At 40.7% G+C, this 22,113-nt stretch overlaps 1 protein-coding gene across 1 annotated transcript in view; it reads right to left on the bottom strand.

Annotated features, from left to right (window-relative positions):
* The window catches only part of RpL36 (ribosomal protein L36), a 57,354-nt gene extending 35,547 nt beyond the window's left edge, over positions 1 to 21,807 (bottom strand). Inside the window, exons 1-2 of the mRNA XM_067137137.2 lie at positions 21,694 to 21,807; positions 21,367 to 21,484 (exon numbers count right to left, since the gene is read on the bottom strand). Coding sequence (XP_066993238.1) covers positions 21,367 to 21,483 — 117 coding nt within the window. The 5' untranslated portion in view covers position 21,484; positions 21,694 to 21,807. The remainder of the gene's footprint in view (positions 1 to 21,366; positions 21,485 to 21,693) is intronic.
* Positions 21,808 to 22,113: the final 306 nt, after the last annotated feature.

Raw genomic sequence — 22,113 nt, 5'->3', positions numbered from 1 at the left:
TTGCGTATGATAAATGAGTACCAGGTTAACTATTGGGGGCAAAGGCGGTCATGCGTAGAGCTAACCACTCCACCCCACCAAGTGCCAACGTTATGGCTAGTGGAAGCCTTCACCTTCCACCCTTCCAATGGCTTTCATGGTTTGTACGGAGATGACTTTGCTGTTTACTTTTTAAATATTAGTATTCATGTTTATTATGTTTGTTTATTCATACCCCTGCTTTGTAATTCAGTGACCATGGAATGGCTCTAAATGTTGTAAATTATATTTATATTTACTTGTATTTATTTCCTTTTTCCTTATTGCACACGTTTGTTGTTGTTATTATTATTATTACTACTACATATCGCTTAACATGTAAATAAACTAATATTTAATGCAGTAAATAATGCTTATCTCTTCGGATTCATTTCTTCGTTGCATATTCGTTTTGCTATGACAACATGACTCCTTTATGATATAAATAAATATAAAATAAAAGTATTTCTTCCCAAACATATTTGTTATACGTGCACCAATCAGAGAACCAACTAGGGAAGTACCTCTTACTAAGGTGCATAATGTTTTTTCATACATGTATAATTGAAGAATTGAAGATCCATATACAGGTAAGTGGGTCGCCCATGTGGTAGGCCTATTACGCGTCCTAGGAAACTGAGTGAACTGGCTGTGCAGTTTGATCACATTGCTGTGAGCTTGGTTTCAGGAGATGGTGATGGATTCAAACCCCACAGTCGGCAGGTCTGAAGTTTTTTTTTTTACCCGCCTACCCCTCTTTCCTATCCAATTCTTGCCTCACAGCCTGTCTTCATGTGATTTAAGCCAATATATATGTAAAAATCTGGTAACGTTGTTTGACTCATAGTGCTCCTGTACATTGGTTTCTGTAATGTTGAAAGCTTGAGATACACCAACTTGTAAGCTGAAAATATGTTTAAAATGCCAAATGCCGAAAACCGTAAAAGTTCTTAGTGGGATGTAAAGCTGTTAGCATTATTATTAAAAGGAAGGACATATGTCTTATGTGGTAAGTTCTTGAACTTGCAGAAATTGCAACGGATTATACAATCTATATTACCTCCCCCCTTCCTTTAAGAATGCAGTCATAGTAATGCATACATCAGAATAAAGGCAGGAAATGTTTATAATTTAAGCGAGTGAAGGAGAGAATGTATGACTAGCTCAGGTTGGCGGATTCGAGTTTGGCGGTATTTGAAAGTGCTCAAATACGCCAGCCTCATGTCTAGATCTACTGGTACATAAAGAACTCTTGCGGGACGAAATACTGGCACCTCGGTGTATGTGAAAACGATAGAAGTAGATAGTAGAAGTAATATTCAATTCTGCAGTGAGCTTGAAAACTGACCTAATTTCCGTTCACGTAGCTTGGCACATCAGTATTCCTATATGTTTCCTGAAAACCGTGAAGATATAACCAGCCTGCAGGCTGAAAATATGCCCAATCTTACTCCTTACTGGTTACCGGTATTGAAGAGAGAAGGAAATGTTCGCGCAAAAGAAAGGGAAGTCACTGGATGTCTGGAACTTTCGAAAATCACACTGCAAAGACTTATTAAATAAATTGCATCGTTTAACACGCCCCTCTTTTCAAGAATATGTTTATAGTACGCCTACTGTATATCAAAATAAAGACAGATATATGTAACAGTAATTTGAGTGAGAAAGGGTGTTTATTTCCTTAATTTCTCATTGAGCGTGGAAACCGACTTAATTATGAATATCTTGATTTATTTCATCTTAACTTTTATCATTTACTAGGGTGTCCGGCTCCATGGCTAAATGGTTAGCGTGCTGGCCTTTGGTCACAGAGGTCCCGGGTTCGATTCCCGGCAGGGTCGGGAATTTTAACCATCATTGGTTAATTTCACTGGCACTGGGGCTGGGTGTATGTGTCGTCTTCATCATCATTTCATCCTCACCACGACGCGCAGGTCACCTACGGGTGTCAAATCGAAAGACCTGCACCTGGCGAGCCGAACATGTCCTCGGACACTCCCGGCACTAAAAGCCATACGCCATTTCATTTTTTCATTTACTAGGGTAGGGAAACATTTATTATCGGTGTTTACATTGAGGTTAGTTTGTTATGGTTATGTCTGGTGATTTTAATATGTAACCAGGCAGGTTGGCAGCAGTGATCAGCCATTACAAAAAAGAGAAAAGAAGAGCATCGGGCGGCGATATTTACTTTCTGGGGTATTTCGTTACGTGGCGATTACTATAGTTGAGGTTAGTTAACCCGAACTTCGTGTCGTTTATTTGCTCCTAACCTACTGGATCTATACTAGGCCCTACATCCTTCATAGATTATGAGTGCATACAGGAAGTGAACAAGTAAGTATTGCTCAATAACATGTTGTTTATTTCATTTCATTGTTTCGTTACGTTGCAAGTTGCCAGAACTATGGCACAAAAACGTACCTAACAAACAGCCCACAACCACTGCACTCAGAGCACTAACTGAATGCGGGAAGAGGCTAGACCAAAGAGGATAGAATAGAATAGAGATGAAACTCAATGATAAATTTCGGTTCCAAGCCACTTGGCGCTAGTAGTTTTAGTCTCTTTTCCGAGATAGCGCCACAGTGTGCATTCTGGTGCAATACCTTAGTATTACTATCAACAGATAGCGCGGAGAATTAACATCCGGCGCAGTGACGCACATCCGGGTATGCTTACGGGTCCTCCCCCCTCCTTTCCCTGCCCCTCGCCAGCCCCGCCCCCACCCCCCGCAAACGGAGATAAAAATGCAGTTCTACTACTTCCATGCCCAATACATTGTAATTCATATATTTTTATTTCCAAGTACTTACTACGTTGTAAATAATGATCTGATACCCCTAGTTCGTATGGCATACTATGTTACTGAGAACATAACCACACACCTCAAAGCAGCTTTAACTTCAAATGAATGATTGACACATTAACACAAAGCTGGTATTATAACAAATTAGAAATCCCTTCGAAAGCAAGACAACAGAGCACACCATATGCAAGACAATGGGGTATCACATCAATATCCAAGTACCACATGAAAATAAAAATAACAATTAAATGCACTGAGACAGGAAATATATAGAACTACATTAATAGAACCATTCAGCTTTCAGCCCCTGATGTGTACTCAAACAGGAAATACAGGATTTCAGGAGGACTGGCGAAGATATATTTCAAATAAACAAGCACAAGGAACTAAGATTTACATCACAAGCACATGAGCACTTGGAATTCAAACAACACAAGTACTGTAGCATCATGGGAACTATCGATTAAAATCGATATAAGTTCGAACAAGGTTAATCGATTGGGTAAAGTCGAATTCGATGCAATTCAGCAATATTATCTCCACAATTGACGTTTTATGACTAATTAATTTGTGAGAAGTGCCCACTGATTGAGGTTAGACTTGAAATACTTTAAATACTTCACTTCGAGACAAACTGCCTTTAATTATTAACAACGCCCATTTCATGCTTCCTTGCGTGCCATCTACAGAACGTGTATATAACTATTTACACGTTATGAATGACCTCCAGCGCCATCTAGAAAAAGAGACTGAAACTACCTGAAGCTAGCTACAGATTGGAACCAAAAGCCCTATTAGAGTTTCACCCCCCTGGGCTAGACTGGGCAGCCTATAAAAAAGAAAGCGGCTTCAGTACGTCACGTGATTATCTGAGGCATGGCATTGGCTAGAAATGAACGAGAGTCGATGTGACGAGCTAGCTCTTTCTTGGAGTCGCTGCTGACAAAAGAGTCGGCTCGTGCTAGCTCTCAGGGAGCAAAGAGGGAGCTAGCTCATACAAGAGTCGACTCGTAATTGAACGACTAGCTGTTGATAAAAGAGTCGGCTCGTGCTAGCTCTCAAGGAGCAAGGAGGGAGCTACCTCTTACAAGAGTCGACTCTCATTGAGAGAGCTAGCTCTCTCCAGTGAGTCGTTCAAAAGAGTCAGTTCGTTCATGAACGACCCATCACTATAACAGTGTACTCTTTCAGATTTCTTCGTAAGTAGGGCCCGTAAATGTAACACAAAGTGATACAGAAGGGAGTGAATGTGAGAAAACACTTGATGGAAGTGCCGACTGTAGAGTTCAGGACGACAATGACCAGCTTGAAATCAAAAATACGTGAAAATTTCAATTTTCAGGCAAACGGAAATTTCAGCGAAGTGCGTAAAGAAAATTAATGCTGATGTCACAGCATATGAATGCATTGTACATGGCAACTTATCATATTGCAAAAAAATAACAGACCCTAGACTGATTTTGAAGGTTTGGTTACATTGTTACGCAAGCTGAATGTTACTGATTCAGAGAAGTATGAGAATGATACACAGTGTAAATTATGCAGTAACTTTCGTAGTATTGCCGATAAACATTCCAAAGGTGTATCCGAATTTTCAGGACCATTTAAATTGGAAACGTTTAAAACATACGAAAAATCCTATCCTCACTCGAAGTGTCAGGAGGCTGAAAATGGTGTAACAGCCCCAAAGGGCCTTGGCCTACCAAGCGATCGCTGATCAGCCCGGAGGCCTGCAGATTATGAGGTGTCGTGCGGTCAGCACGGCGAATCCTCTCGGCCGTTATCCTTGGCTTTCTTGGCGGAGGCCGCCATCTCACCGTCAGATAGCTCCTCAATTGTAATCATGTAGGCTGAGTGGACCTCGAACCACCCCTCAGATCCACGTCAACATCCGTAACCTGGCCGGGAATCGAATCCGGGGCTTCCGGGTAAGAGGCAGGCACGCTACCACTACACCGCGGGGCCGGCAGGAGTCTGAAAGTTTCATGAAAAATCCCGAATATGTACTTTAAGCGAGGTGCGTCAAGAAAATGAATGCTAATATGTTACAGCATAAGAATGCATTGTTCATGACATCTTATACTGAAAAAAAAAAAAAAAAAACCGAACCCTATACTGATTTCGAAGGTTTGTTTGCATTGTAAAACAAGTTGAATGTTACTGGTGAGAAATCAAACAGGCACATGTAGTGTAATTTTAAAAGACGCTGACCTTGAAGGTGACCGGTGATTATTTGGGTTAGTATCTCTTAACATATAAATTTCCATTCTTGTATGAACTGAGACTATACTACTTAAGGCCACGTTTCAAAAATAATACGTAGCTTGATCCTAGTCTAACCTGTGGTGTTCATAATGTATATTTGCAAAAAATGTGCTGGCTCCTGATAAAAAGGGTCTGGCTACTGAATTATTTCTATTTTCTTCTACCCCTGCACATTAGAATCTTTCTTGCAGCATCACATACATAGAACTCCTCACTGTTGTATTCCTCGGCCCTTGAAGAGACTGTTGTGACTTTACTTTTCAGCATTTTTGTACTTAAATGCCGGACATTTGCTGATAAAGGTTTATAAGTGGCGAACTTTCACTGCGAAAGAGTATAATGCGCACTGCTGTATCTACAACCATCTTGCTACGACCACGACATTTGCTGTAATCTATAACAGATATAGATTTTTAATGATTGCCTTAGAGATCACGGAACTGAACACACATACTTCCGATACACAGGACTCATCGCTTTGTGTGCATTTGCGTCGAGAATATACAGCGCTATCAATCAACTGAGAAGGAAACTACAATAGTCAAGTTTTCAGAAGCATTTAAACGTTTATTGGAGATCTTTTCCGGTACGATTTCGCATTTTTTGTACCAAGTGGGGTATATTTCGTGATTATTTGTGCAATTCGCGTAATAAATCACATTTCGCGATATATCACGAGTTTTTTTTCTATTTGCTTTACGTTGCACCGACACAGATATGTCTTACGACGACGAAGGGATAGGAAAGCCTAGGAATTGGAATGAAGCAGCCGTGGCCTTAAGGTACAGCCCCGGCATTTGCCTAGTGTGAAAATGGGAAACCACGGAAAACCATTTTCAGGGCTGCCGACAGTGGGGCTCGAACCCACTATCTCCCGATTACTGGATACTGGCTGCACTTAAGCGACTGCAGCTATCGAGCTCGGTCATATCTAGAGTTCATTTCACTAAAATACGTTACGGTACGGTACCTACAAGGTCAAATATAGGCAAGAAAAAAAGATATGAAAAACACTTCATGCATATCGCTATTACCAAAAAATACGGCCCCTAGTGATATATATAAAAACTCCTAGAGTATATTGTAGGATATGAACTTACCAGTATTGATATGGATTTGATATCTATAGAAAAAGGAACGTTAGAAGAGTTGTCTAAGGTGGATCAGGGGGGTATTGTGGTAGGGGCAAGTAGTGCGAGAAGGTGTTCTGTATAACATGGAAGATCGACTGCCTACTTGTCAACTTGAAGTTTTTGAAAACTATAAGATAAGGAAGTCAAAACAGATGTTTGGTTTTTCAGACAAGTCATTAAGGTGTTGGTTAGGAATAAAAAATTGATCAAGGTGTATTAAACAATTTTCAGTGATATCAAAAAGAGGGCCTTTATTTAGGGTACTGATAATTTCAATATCTTGGTGTAACATAGTGAAATGGCGTTTTTCGTCCTGCATGTGTTGCCCTATTGCTGAAAATGTACTGTATTTTATCGCGTTAACGTGTTCTGAATATCTAATTTTGAAGTTGCATGCTGTTTGTCCTATGTAAGAAAAATTACAGGTATTGCATTTAAAACGGCATACGCCTGATCTTGAAAATATATCAGTTCTGTTTAAAGAATTGGAGTTATAAATCATGCTATTTGTCATGTTGCGGTACTAATCAAAAGTAGCGTAGACTCGTAGTATTCCACTCACAGGTAATGAAATTCGCACATGTAACACAGACTTATGGTGTTTTGCACACTGCGGCGCTATTTACAGGCAACGCAAACCTCTGGCGTTCCTCACGTAAGTGGACTAAAAGCAGTGACCCGCACTATCCCGTGGTGTTCCTCACATCGTGGGTAATAAGCACAGGCAAGGCAGAACCATGAAGTCGCTCATCCCATGGTGTTGCTCATATAAGGGTATGAATCAAAGGTACTGTAAAATGCATCCTGAGCCACACACTGTCGCTTCTTATCACAAACCTATTTTGTACCTAACATAGTGGTACTATGCGGAAATAAAAGCGACCCATGGTGTTCCCTGCGTGATGGTACTAATTAAAAGTAGTCTCGTTGTTCTAATTATGATCACCCCTTTTAGTCGCCGATGACGATAGACAGGGGATACCATGGGTGTATTCTTCGTCTGCGTCCCCCACCCACAGGGGTGTAACTTCCTAAGGATAGTTCATAATGGGGCTCACACGTCGTAACAAGGAAACAGATCTGATCAACTAAATATGAAAGCTTAGTTTTGTCAGCCAATTTGTTCAACTCATTGGCTGAATAGTCAGCGTTCAGGCCTTCGGTTCAGAGGGTCCCAAGTTCGATTCCCGGCTGGGTTGGGGATTTTAATCGCCTCTGGTTAATTCTTCAGGCCCAGGTACTGGGTGTTTGTGTTTGTCCCTACACTTTCCTCTTCACATTCAGACAACACACTACACTACCAACCACAACATAAACATGCAATAGTGATTACATCCCTCCATATAGGGTTGGCATCAGGAAAGGCATCCGGCCGTGAACAGGGTGAAATGCACATGTGCAACGCAGATGTGGGAAAAGCAGTACAGAAAATAATTTTTGCAGCCAATTTGTAAATATGTAATTACAAAGTGTTTACGCCATATCACGGCAGTCTATTTTATTAACCAGACTGGGACTGGAAATGCAAGTTTAAGAGAGAGCGATTCTTGTTCTTTATGCTATTAATTTAAATAAGGATTGTTTTATGTGAGACCACCAGATTTTAGTTTGTTGTAGATAGCTCATTTGTGTTTAGTTATAGGCGTCATCTTAAGTAAAGGGCTATAGCATCCATGTTAAAGATCGAGCTAGGAGTCGAAGAATAGGAGGTATCCACTAACTTCAGGGCATGCAAGGAGATGAGCAATTGGAATCATACTTCTTTGTGTAATGAGGGTCTTCTTGAATGAGAAGGGGTTGAACGTTTCAGTAATGCAATCTGTGATCGAGAGTGTCAGGAGTGTATGTTGAGCTGGTAGTGGTGATTATTGTTTTAAGAGGAAGTACAACTATGCGACCATCCTCCATGTAACATTGATCAGAGAGAATAATGGAAGGGATCCGACGCTTCGAAAAATGAAGGTATCGCCAAAGTAAGACAAGGGCCATGAAGGGCGTGAAAATGAAAGACACCCTAGCCCTCAGAAACCTAACAGCATCAGAGTTGGAGAAGAACAAGAGTTGACCAAGGGAGGTCGGGTAGGATAGGTGAAAGTGAGGAGCCTTGCACAAGTGGACGAGTATTTCTTCCATTCAGCTCAGGGTCCCGTGGTATCCAACCCACGCTCAAAAGTTCAGAGGCCCTGGGGCCCCTTTTCATTGACTTTCAGGACAGGCACGAGATACCGTGGGTGTTATTCTACTGCCCCCACCCACAGGACGACTATAATAAGAGAAATTGTTAATTTAGATGAATTTAGACTTTTTGTTGCTTAGTCCATGTCAATGTCGAGCATTGCTGACATGGAAATATTGTTCAATCATGTTACCATTAACTGGCGATAGATTTTATCATTGTCTTATGGCATAAAAACACATGGCCATCGGTCCATTTCAACAAGGAAAATTGTGAAGATGATTATAAAATTGTTGAGGACCAGATGGGATAAAGCTGTGGCAAGTGATATATGGCCAAGAGATCTGGTTGAGTGAAATGTTTCCATGAGATAAATATAAGGGAAAACCGAACACCTGCAACGTGACTATGGAACGGTTGTTATTCCAAAGTAATTACCAGAAGTGTTAATACATTCACCCCACTGGAAGACAAGACGATCAATTACAGTTTTTTAAAAAGAGGAAGGTTGCTGACGGATCCACAACCGCAACCACTCTTGCACTTCCTCATCCGAATGAAACAGACGTCCACAAATGGCTTTCTTCAGATCGCCAAAAAAGTGAAAATCACAAGGTGAAAGATCCGGGCTGAACAGAGAATGCTGAAATGTTTTCCAATCAAATCGCTGAAGCTTAGCCTTAGCCTGATCGGAAGTATGGGGGCAAGCGTTATCATGCAACAGGACTCTTTCCAACAGCATTCCACGGCGTTTTGAGTTTATGGCGCGTCACAGTTTCTGCAAAGTATTTTCATAGCGCTGTGCAATGATTGTGGTTCCACTGTCAAGGAAGTCGACAAGCAGAGGGCCCCTGCAGTCAAAGTAAGTCATCATGACTTTACCGGAACTTGTATGAACAGCTTTAGATTTCTTTGACAGGGGAGAATTGTGATTCCATTGTTGGCTTTGCCACTTGCTCTCGGGCTTGAAATGGTGACACCACATTTCGTTCCATGATACTGAACCGTGGTACTGCTGCAGATGACCCAGACATGACGCCATTCTATCAATTTTTTCCCCCCTCCGTCAGTAAATGCAGAAAGCACCACACACAAATTTCGTGGAAATGCAAGTTATTTATTATTTATTTAGCTAGTACATAACTCTACATACAAATATTCAAAAATATAACAAACAATATAACACCTTAAACAATCAACCAATCTCTAAAACAGTTCATAAACTTAAATCCAAGCTGTCCAACCATTGTACAACCCCGTCAGAAGCACACACAAACTCCTTTAGCTGACCGGAGTATGACCTCCTAGGACATTCGGTGACAATATGACGGAGGGTCTGTTTCTTCTCACCGCAGTTGCACTCAGGGGAGGAGCGCATACCCCACATATGCAACAATGACCCACATCGCCCACGATTGGTACGGACTCTGTTGAGAAGAACCCAGGTTCTTCTGGGGAGATTAAAACCAGGTGGTGGGTGTTGGAGACTAAAGAGGGTCTGCCATTCATCTGGAGCTGAGTTGGTCCACTCCAATTGCCATTCATCAGAACCGTTAAAGTTCCTATTAATGAGTTTCCTTGCAGTCTGAATGGGTGGAGATCTTGACGCCTGGAGGTGTTATGTGACTCAAGACTGGCAACCAGAAAAGAGGAGTAGATCTGACTGCGCCGCTGACAATGCGCATCGTCTGATTCAGATCATCATCAATATTCTTAACATAAGGGCTATTCAACCAAACAGAAGAACAATACTCGGCTGTAGAGTATACCAGTCCCAGTGCTGACGACGTAAGAGTGGATGCTGATGCTCCCCATGTAGAACCTGCAAGTTTCTGAATGATATTGTTCCTGGTCTTCAGTTTAGCAGCGGTATTCATTAAATGTTTCCTGAAGGATAGCGTCTGATCAAGAGTTACTCCAAGGTACTTGGGGTTAGAATTGTGTGGTAGGGGAGAGTTGTCGAGGGAAACATTCAAAGTAACGTCCGCCTGCCTGTTATTAAGGTGAAAGAGACAGGTTTCCGTTTTGCTGGTGCTAGGTATCAAACAATTATCAAAGTACTCACTCAAAAGAGACAGGTTTCCGTTTTGCTGGTGCTAGGTATCAAACAATTATCAAAGTACTCACTCAAAATGACAAGGCCTCTGTTCAGAATTGCTTCTATTTCATTCACATTGGATTGCTGACTAACTATTGCTAGGTCATCCGCGTAAGCGAATTGGCGTGATGTAGTACGGGGTATATCGGCAATGAACATATTACAGCAATGGAGAGAGCACAGATCCTTGAGGGAGACCATCGTTGAGCTTTTTAACTTTACTTTAACAGCATGCACGGAGTCATAGCTAATGCTAACCTGAACACAAATTTCTTCCTCCATGATTCGTCTGATTTCCCAGAAAAATGCTTTATCCATCTGGAACAGTTTTTCAATCCTAACTTCAATCTAATTGAAATTTCAGAGAAAAACATTTTATTTGACCTTTTAATTCCTATATTTAGTAATCATGCCTCAGATAAAAAAATAATTTTTTTTTTTTATCTCTTTAAATTCCCCTCTCAACAGCAGTCTTTCTTTCCCCATCCTTCAGCCCCACCTTAAGACACCCCTTCTTCTCTTCACTTCCCTTGCTCTCCTCCTTTCTTCACACCGTCTGCTTCCTCCACCAAGTCAGTGCTTGTTCCACATCAGACATCAGAGGTGAGTCTCAAATAATTTTCTCCTTTTTACTTTTTTGCCTCAGGTCCTAAATCAACTTTAGCCTTCTAGCGCTCGTGTTGGCAGCAAATTGGCCGCCAATTTGGAAAAAATCGTGGTACATGTAAATGGATCTGAGAAACTATGGGGGGACCAAGAGTATTCTCTAGCTGGCTATCTTACCACTAGATGCCGTTCACATTTGGCCTTCAACTTGCTGCGGCTCATAGGAAGTCAGTGTCGAAATAGTCCTGGTCACGGAGGGCCGCACGGACGGCCACAAAACCGCCTTGCGAGCGCGCGTGGAACAGAAGATCGAGGGCTTCTCTAACGTAATAACCAAAAATGAAAGCACATATTTTAAGTTTACTAGAGTATTTTAAGTAATTACTAATTGTGTACTTAGCCTAATGAGGATATATATTTCAAATCTCAGACGTAGGCCTATTCAAACAAAACATTCCTACCGTACAAAATAAATGTCTTTCTCTCAAGGCCCGATACTGCCAACCTGACGACATTCTATAAATTCTCCAAGATCTAGAGGACGTAGGCGAAGATGGAGAAGATAACAAAATCGACCTTCTAGATGACAAATTTTAAGCCACAACAAATTGAAGAAGACACGCACAGCAGTGATTCTGAAGAGGATGTAGACAGCCCTGATTAAGAGGACAACTATGACATCAACAGGGTTCGCTATTTCATTGCAAAGGATGGTGAAACGTTGTGGGTAAATAAACCTGTTGCAGCAAAATCGAAAACGAAATAAATAAAAAACAATTCCCCTGACCCCAAGGGACCTGCTTGCCAGTGCAAAACTAGACAGGAATGCTTTCTTCAAATTATAAGTGAGGACATGATTGATGGTATTGTCATATATACAAATATTTTCATTGCTATGAAAAGAGTGGAACATGCTCAAGGTCAGGAGAGGGACTACAGAGACACTACAAGATCAGAAATATTAGCTGTTTTAGGTGCTCTGTTTTTGACAGCTGTAAAAAGGGCAAACCAAACTAATTTGTCAGAACTTTTCACTGATAACGGGACTGGAATAACAATTCTGCATGCCAATTTCAGTGAAAATCGTTGAAGAGCCTTCGCTTTGATGATGATGTGAAAACAAGAATTGAACATTCAGCTTACGACAAGCTGGTCCCTACACGGGAACTATTTACTAAATTTGTTGCCAACTGCCAGCGTTCATATAATCCTAGAGAATTTGACAGTGGATGAAATGCCGGTAACATACCGGGGTCATTGCGGTTTTATCCAATACATGGCCAAAAAGCCAGCAAAATAGGCCTGAAAATGTATGCGTTGTGCGACTTTCATACATTCTGCACTTACAACGTGGAGATATATTGTGGGAAGCAAGGGCCCAGGCCTTACGTAACCTCCAACAAAGATTGACTGAACCAATAAAATGTACAAATCTGAACGTAACTAATGATAACTATTTTAGCAGTTACCCACTTGCCGAGTACTTATTGGGAGTAGGTCTGACATTTCTAGGCACCCTGAGAAGAAATAAAAAGGAGATTCCTCCTAAATTTGTGACAGAAAATAAGCATTTAGTTCCTGAAGTATAAATATGCATGCCAGGATGATAAAACCTTCATTTCTGTGGTCACTAAAATTTGCAAATTCGAAAACGAAATAAATAAAAAACAATTCCCAAAATTCACCAGTCGGTCACAAAAATTATCTTGAACAGAAAGGATAAATATTTAAAAAGTAAGGAACTGAAATCAGTCTCTAATTTGAGAAAGCATCACTGAACACAAACATTTTGAATTTAAATCAGGTACGATGCACTTTCATGAAGTAAGTTAAACCCTGTGTGTCATTGTCCTCCAAACCTTCGTCGCAAATGTTACAGGTTACTTGAAGCAACGAATGAGTTTTGCACACATATCTCGTGCATTTGTGACACACCAGAGGTGTTTTTATTTTTTATTTTTTTTAGATCCACATCAATAGCAAATAGGTTGCCTGTTTGATGAAGTTCCGGCACTTGCGTAAAAATTTTGAAATAGCATAAGTAAAGCTGTTGTTCCCTGTACTTTTCCAAGAAAATATACAGTTCTTTAGGAGGGCACCAAAGTTTTGAATGATCTCTAAGTTGAAGGTGTATTTCTCCTTTACAGTGGTGTCGTTAGGGTGATACGCTTGGAATATCTCCAACGAATTTATTCCAGCAACATCAAGTAAGCGGAGAAAAGGCAGCCATCGGCCATTTTTGTGTTCTTCTAGAGGTAGCGCATCTCAAGCTCAAGTCCACTGTGTCCACACCTTTAGTAGAATTATAATCAGTCATTTGCAGAGGTTTCCTTGTTTCTTGGTTGGTCTCGTCAGTATTGTGCATTGTGGACAACAGTAGTACAACCTTCTTTCTTTTACGTTTAAAGGTTCATCAGTACCCTTTCGTATAATGTGGGTGAATAAAGTTATTTTAAGCATTTAAATGTGTGTACATCAACTATATTGTCCATTATTCATTCACAAAAAAATTCGTAAAAACTACAACTAAAAATGGGCGGTCAAAATGCCGCCTCACGATCGAGTGCTAGCGCTAGAAGGTTAAGACGTCATATTGTGACAAGAAGATCATAACCTTAATTTTTATTATTATATATAGTTTGTTATAATTATTCCTAAAACTTTGTCTTGTATACATACTGTCACGTGCTCAAGCAACCGTCAGTCTTGTCGGAGCCCCTTCGGTATTACCAGAAAGGGGATGACTAAGCCAGCTCGGGGACCTTCCCAGCCTGCCCAAGGACATGCCACGGCCCTTCTCCTATTGTTCTCTTCATCTAGTTTCTCTGTGCGATTTCTGGAAGATATGACGGGAAGGTTCGATCCCTGAATGTTCTAGTGGCCTAACACCAAGGTATAAATACATGGCCGCTGCGAGCGAGCTGTTGTGGTGTTGGAGTGTTCACAGAGTAGCTGCATGGTAGACTGTGTATGGGATAGAAGACTGTGTACTGCCTTAGAGTACTGTGTGGGTGTACTTCTGTGGACTGAGACCGCCGTGAATCAGCGATTGAATCAGTTATCGTGTGTGAGGATAATTGGACGGGTATTAACAATCACCGTTGTATCGTCCTGCTGTTGGATACTGTTGCTGATTGTTCACTTCATGTGACTGTGTGAAGTACTGGACTAACATTGGAGTCGAACAGTCGTCGTGTGTTGTATATAGAGCGTTCCAACCTTAAATTGGAGTACAGCAGTAATGGGATAATTCCGTCTCTTTCCTTCTCCCATGTTTTGCGGATAGCGCTGTCCTACTCTAATGCAGCGGGTTTGCCAAATATCCGTAAATCAGAATGTTATCGGTCAAAATGGGTGAATATCATGTTATGTACAGAATTTCAAGGCGCATTTGATGCCGTTAAACAACAAAAATGTAAAAAAAAAAAAAAAATTAGTGTGAAAATGGTAATATAATGGAAAGTTTCGCCAAATGCAAAATCTTCATTGCATAGAACTTATCATGTCACAACTCCTATTTTATATTCTTAATTTTCCTCGTTTTTTCACTGCTGGTAAAGGAATACTTCAGCTCGATGTAGATAAGTTTATTTTTAAATTTAAATGATAACAAAATGCAGTGTATGCGTTTATTTTCAGTCATGTTCAGGGAATTTTATGTGCAGGCACGAAAAAGTCAGTCGCTGGCCAGCGTCTTTCCTATTGAATTTGCATGGGGGGTCAAAGCGAGGCAAATGGTCTTCAGATATGGAAGTTATTTTTGAAACAATCCCGAAGTTCTTATCTTGCTTAGTTCTTAATTTGTGACAGGAAGAATATCTCCTTAAATTTTGGTTTCGCGCGTGACTCGGCTGGCTGGCTGAAGTACCGGTAATGATCTCCCAAACATGCGCTTTTAACATTTCCAGACAGTCGAATGCAGGTCAGTGCTCATTTCGTCAGTAGTATGTATAATAGTGATTAAATACATATCAGTGACATATGTACAATTCTTGAGGGAAAGTGTATTTCGTTTGTGTGGTTGGTGAGTTCGTGCTCGTGCGTGGGGATCTAATTTCGAAGAAAAATTGCAGAAGGATCATGGCGTGTTTAAAGCAAAGCAAACGGTCTTCGGATATGGAAGTTATTTTTAAATTATACCTCAAGTCCTTATCTCGTTATCTCTTAATTTATGACAGGGAGAACGTCTCGTTTGTTTACGTTTCACGAGTGACTCGGCTGGCTGAGCTTTTAAATATACTGACAACCGTGTGCAGTGGTGTCCATTTAATCGCATTATTAGATTCATTAAATAAAGATCAGTGATATATATATCAAGAATATTTAATGATGTGTGGCCTCCGAAGAGGCCGAGTGCAGGTCTTTCGAGTTGACGCCGCATAGGCGACCTGCGCGTCTATAAGAATGTGGCCCTACATGTGTTGAATTATAATGCTTAAGACGGCACACATACCCAGCCCCTGAGCCATTGGAATTAACCAATGAAGGTTAAAATCCCCGACCTGACCGGGAATCAAACCCGTGGCCCTCTGGACCAAAGGCCAGCACGCTAATCATTTAAGCCATGGGGCCGGACAAGATCAGTGATAAATGTATAGTTCTTGAGGACAAGTGGATTGTGTTTGTTGTGTTTGTGTAGTCTGTGTAGTTGTCAGTTCGTACTCGTGCGGGGGGTTCTTAGTTCGAAGAAAAAGTGCAGAAGGATGTACACTGGATCGTCAAATTAAAAAGAAACGTTCCGTAGGTAAACTCAGGGGAAAAGAACGCAATATTGTAATGAGTGTCCTGGATTATTTTTAAAAGCTATGAATATGAGCAGCGCAGTCAGTGACACAGCTAAAGAACAATCTATGCTATAAGGAAGGAACACACACATTGTCCTTTGCAAACTCCCGCAAAAAAAAAAAAGCTAAAAAGATTGAGGGCACAAAATAAAGCTATAATTTACACAGATGAATCGTGGGTAAATATTGGGCAGACAGTGACAAAAGAATGGAAGGATACGACAGTGAAAATTGCACGACAGGCCGCCAATGAAGGGGTGAGTTTGGGACTTAGGCCACCGAAAAGCCGAGGACCGTGATTTGCCTTAGTCCACGCGGGTAATGAACATGGTTTTGTACCAAATGCTGAACTAACATTTTTATGCCATAAAAACATAAGAAAATTGGGCAAATTACGTGAACGAAGTAAAGAAAAATGAAAGAGATTTGTGGAATGCAGACGAATTACAGGACGATGTCGACGATGAAAAGTTTTTCATACGACTTTCTGCATCGTCCGGATCATCTTCAAGTTCATCTCCCGAACCCGGTTCATCCAAAGCGGGAACATCAGGCCTTGCAGAAAGGATAGAAGGTGTACGTCCAATGTCTGAGAGCAACGCCAGTGATTATGGTATGTTGTATTTATTTTACCATGCTACAAATATTAAGTTATGAATGAATGAACTTAAAATTACAAAATTACAAACGAAAAATATGAAACTGTGACGCCCTGTTTGAGTCACACTCGAGCGTGATCTTCACGATTCGATTTCGCAACAGCGCGCTCCATCTACGCTGTACTGCAATTTAAGGTTGGAACGCTCTATAGCCAGGGGCGCTGTGTTCAAATCCAGCTGTCTACGCGGCTGTATGAGTTGATTGACTGGACTTGGGGAAGTGAAGTGAGGCTTATGCATCCAGAGGTAGACGAGCGGGCTGTACCTTTTACTGTGTGTACAAAAGAGAGATTTGTAAATAGACTAGTAATTAGTGTGGCCATTCATAACTGGTTGGAATTGTTTGTGTTTAAATATGTGTGTGCGCATTTATTAGGCTTTGGTGCTTTGTCAAGAATGACAGAGTGAACTAACAAAGACCGGGAAAAGAACTGAGCATAATGCAACACACAGCTGGTAGCACAGGGTTACAGTAAACAACACTGGAACTCGCTCTATCAGAGGGATTGGCTGCCTATGACTGGAAGGCAACGCTCGAATATAAATTTGAAACTCATAAAAACTAAACTATAACTAATATGAACACACATAGTGTAATAACATCTGCCTTTGCAGAGTTAGAAGTTTCAGATAACTAGGTGTAACATTACAAACCCCGTGCAGCAGTTTCAGGATTCATCTAAGAACTAGAATGGTTGCAGCACAGAGAGCGAAGAATGACACTGAGAACATCACATTAGGCCTAATCGCAATAGCCAGCCATTTTGCTCTTTCAATTTACTGTTACCAGTGTTAACCTGTAAGTTTGAGATTATAGGAGATTTTCTGAGGTTGAAGCAGTTAGATGTGGAAGAGATAAAAAATGTAAACATCTAAAGAGGGTTAAGTGTATTAAAAAAAAGACATACTTGCTTACGAGAGAAACTTTCGCGACTGAGGAGCAGAGATGCTATTTTATTTTACAAGTAGTTGCTGCGGTACATCTTCCCGAAACTCACCCATGCAGTTGTGTATCTCTTATGCGCGGGTTGGTAACGGAATTCACTTACTTCATTGCTAGGAGTGACGCCATATCCCATAGTGTTTCACCCGATGGAAATGCTAGTACATAGTTAGGCGATGGACTATGGCACGTGATAACTTCTATTAAGTTATAATAGCAAAATTACTTCTGGGAGATGGCGGGTGGGTTCTTAACCCGTTAACTGGGGAGCGCGCGATACGGTAACTCCGTTCTGGTGGGGACGAATTTTCGTAACTCGAAAAATAATCAAATAAATTCAAGAAACCTTCCAAATTTTGATATACTTGATAATAAAATGCTACGTATATCCTAATTCTGATATATAAAGTGATTTTTGCCTATTTGTTAATATTTGTGGGTGTTTTAGTTTTGGAGCAAAAACGACCTCTCGTACTAATTTCTGTATATTACAAATATAAATTTCTTTTCGGAATATCTATATTTTCATATTAATTTCAGGAAAATTAAAAGCCTATACACTGCAAATAGACTTTATCATTAACTAATCTACAATTTCTGAAATAAATACCGCAGTTGAGAGAAATACATTTCATGCAGGGTTTGCAATCGCAGTAATAAGTTGAGAGTAAGTACTTACAGTGGTAGCCTGGCTCTAATCGTCTTCTCACAATAATTACTTCTTTATCAAAATGAATTTACACATCAGGACTGATTTCACTAATTATATTATTTACACTAGTCACACAGTTTACATCTCACGCACTGTTTTTACACATCTTGCATGTGATAAGCACGGAAACACGGAGCTGCACAGAGAGCGACGTCGCAGTCACTGCACCTGTAGATTGTTTCACATCCCTCTCTTTTAGCCAGACACACCACGCACCTCTTCACACCATGCTGCCTTCTTCCAGATGGTGGATTCACATCAGGAAAATGCCTACCACTGAATCTTTGTGGGAGCAGCGGGAAGTGGTCTAACTGAAAGGGCAGGCATTGCTTCGCGGGGGTTGAACCTGTGTACTTTTCGAGGATTTTATCGATGAGGTGAATTCTGAACTGCAGGCGATTGCATTTTCCTCCATGTTGCCAGAAAATGATGAATGAATTGAATACCACGAGGTCCAGAAGATGCCGGAAAATTTTCTGGTAATATTTCTTCATTCGCTTCCTTGCTGTGGAGTACGTAACGACGTACTGATCGGAAAAGTCAACTCCCCCCATAGAATCATTGTAGTCTATGCAAACTACAGGTTTCTCTTTGGTTTCGTCCTTTCCTCTGATAGGGACAGTTCGCATTTCAGCATCGTGGATACTACTGAGCATGCAAACATCTCTCTTGTCCTTCCATTTTAGAACCATGAGTTTCTTTCGATAAGCAGCAGTTACCTCTCCTTTCTTCAGCTTTTTACTCATAAGTTCCTTAGGGAGATTTTTCCGGTTGGTTCTTACTGTACCCACTGCGTCAGTATCGAGGTCATTTAGCAGGTCGTATTATTCAGGGCTGCTATAGTAGTTGTCCATTCCTATTAAGATATCCTTGTTTCAGTAGATTATCTGCCAGAGTACACACATTTCTCGTCGGCTTCGAAGACTGTGATAAATCAATGCCATGGACTTCACTCTTGAGTTCAGATGATTTTCCCGTGTACCACAACATATTCCACACGTAACCCGTTTTTGCTTCGCAAATTTTGTAAGATTCCATTCTGAACCGGGACCTTTTCTTTGGAATGTATACCTTCCAACCAAGGCAACCTTTCCATAGAAGGCTTTCGTCTATGGATAGCTGGTCATCCGGAATGTAAGCCTGTTGAAACATGTTCACAAAGTGATCGAAGACTGGCTTTACCTTGTGTAGTTTAGGAGGCATCTGCCCGTCGTAGGCTTCATTGTCAGAAAAATGGAGACCTTTCAAGAGAAGGAAAAACCTCTTTCCGTCATGGTCTCGTAAAATATGGGCGTGGCTAGTAACTTGTTACGAGAAAAATAATGCCCCATTGTAGGTTTGTGGATAATCCCTTAAAGAAGCAAAAGTCCAAATAAAAGTTTTATTTCATCCTTATTTGTAGGTATCCAGTCTTTTTCCCTACTCCACCGTTTCATTTTGTGCACCAGTGTTTTCCAACGAATTTTCTGTTGCGCATAAATATTAGTTTGCTCAGCAATATACTGACAGATAGTATCGTCCACAAACAGTTCGTAAATATTCTCTGGAGTCTTTACATCCATAAACTGTCCTTTTACTCCAGGAATGAACTTTGCTGGAAATCTACTCCCTTTCTGTCCATCTTCTACCCACGTAATAGGCCCTGACATATCACTGCAGTTTGAATCTGCCTGTATCTCTCCATCGTCACTGTCGTCACACGAGGTGTTACTTCCATAGCCGCGACCATTCGCTGCGATAGCACCAGAATGCTGTCCTGTACCACATGTGCCTCCTCCTCCAAAGAACGAAGTATCTTCACTATCTGAATGGAAGTCACTGAAGTCATCGTCCTCGTCGCTAAACTCCAACATTTCATGTACAAGTGAACACAAGCTGTCATCACGTAATTCTTAAATTTGATGTCATTTAGAAGACATAATTATGACTGAAAAGTACTCTCATGAAACAACAGAAGTGCAACGCATCTATAAGTTCAAATTCACTCCTCCCCGAAATTACAGTACTCCTTTTCACACTGATATACTATACAGTTCCCAGTCTCATAAAACACTAAAGCATTCGAGTAAGCACATAGCAAGGACGCAGCTGATTAGCCTAGTTCCCATGCGAGGCGAACACATAGCGCGCTTTTGCATGGAAGCAAATTATGTTGAATGGCATACAGCTCTCTCTGATCTGTTTCTGTTAAGCGGAAGTACTTACTAAAAATACCACTTGAAGACAGGGGCATGCAGATAACAAGGACTGAATTTCGTAACTCTGGCTAAGCTGAGAGTCGAGGAAAAAATAAAACAGCAGCGTACGACTGAAGTCGCTCTCCCCACCTGGCTGGTTATTTCCTCGAGCGACTTAAGTCGCGCTCCCCAGTATACGGGTCAATTGTCGCACTGAACACATCGCTCCTCCACAAGGTATTCCACTTAAGATTTCCAACATATTACACCCTTAAAATGCTATAAAAGTAATGTAAGTCTTACTGAATTTCTACCGTCCTGAATTATGGGAGTGACGTTTCATTGTGCTAGGGCCTAAACTTCAAGCAACGGCAGAGTCCATTTGCACCACCACCAGCCATGATTATGTTATTTACGCTGGTGGGAGTTATGCAAAGTTTTAGCGTTGCTGCATACAATAAAATGATACATAACCTAAGAAAAAAAAAGAGGGACATTTGGGACTTCCACTCGACAGAGGCCATGACAGACTTGCGCAACACTCATTAGTCAACTGTGTAAATTACACAGCGTCTCGAATACATATAAAAATTTTGTACTAGTGATAAAGCTTGCTCTGTGCAAACTGTGTGCAATAAAACTCTTGTATTATAAAAGCAGGCTGCAGTGGAAGTCTTAAAAGGAGGTAGTAGAACAATGATGACAGAAGTGAGGATATAAAATAAAATGCAGTCTAGCACAACCAGGGAAGGCCTTCTTGTTTTAAAAAAATGCTAGCTTCGAACACTGATATAGGAAGTAAAATGTTTGAAGAAGACATACTACCTGATCAAATCACAATGGTTAACTGCATGCTACCAATTTTTTATTACAACCAATTATTTCACCACTATTGGAACATATTCTCACTAAAATCATACTTCTCAGCAAAACAGTATGTTAAAAGATCGTTACACAAAGCATGTATAAAATAAATTTTAACTTACACCCTTCAGCCTTGCAGGCCTAATTGCACGCTTATCTTGTTTAGTTTTTCCCATCCGTATTTTCGTGGTTCTATGGCCTTTCCGCAGGCCAACACACATCTCGTACCTTGGTGCCATTCTTAGAAGAAGAAAATAAACCAGATTCAGTTTAATTAGATTAAAATTCTAAAACAGAAAACCAGCATTCATTTCATGAGAACAAGGAAGAATTAACCAAACAGCAGATTATCTCTCTTGCAACAGTTCGTAAAATAACTTAAATAATTAAGACGTATAATCAGCTCCAGATAAAAACCTATAAAAAAGCTCGCAAGATCAGATGCTTACGGATAAAAATTGTCTTCCCAATTCACGAAACACTAAACAATCCACGACATAAAGCAAAGAAGAACCGCAGCCCCCGTACCTCTTTGACGCAAAGAGTAGGTCAGCTCAGCCAAGACCAACTACAATATATCAGACCTTAATGCAGCTATCGATATTAGCTAAAATGGCGCCCCGATCGGTTTGCTCAAATGTAAACATGAGCATGTGCGAAGCACCTGTTTAGTTATTTCTATTGGTTTAGTTTGATTAGGAAACGTTAGTGTAGTGATGCTTTTATGGAAATTTTGGTTTTAAAACTATTTTGATATATTAGGATGTGTCGATCGTGTTGTATGCTTGGGTGCGAATCATATTACAGCAGATGCACTTACATTCAGATCAAGTGTACTTAATGGATCGTGACGATTTCGAAGTTACAAG

This window comes from Anabrus simplex, chromosome 1, assembly GCF_040414725.1.
Source record: "Anabrus simplex isolate iqAnaSimp1 chromosome 1, ASM4041472v1, whole genome shotgun sequence".
In the NCBI taxonomy this organism is placed as follows: Eukaryota; Metazoa; Arthropoda; class Insecta; order Orthoptera; family Tettigoniidae; genus Anabrus; species Anabrus simplex.
The sequence above is the reverse complement of the archived record's forward strand: the minus strand, read 5'-3'. Positions and strand labels throughout refer to the sequence as shown.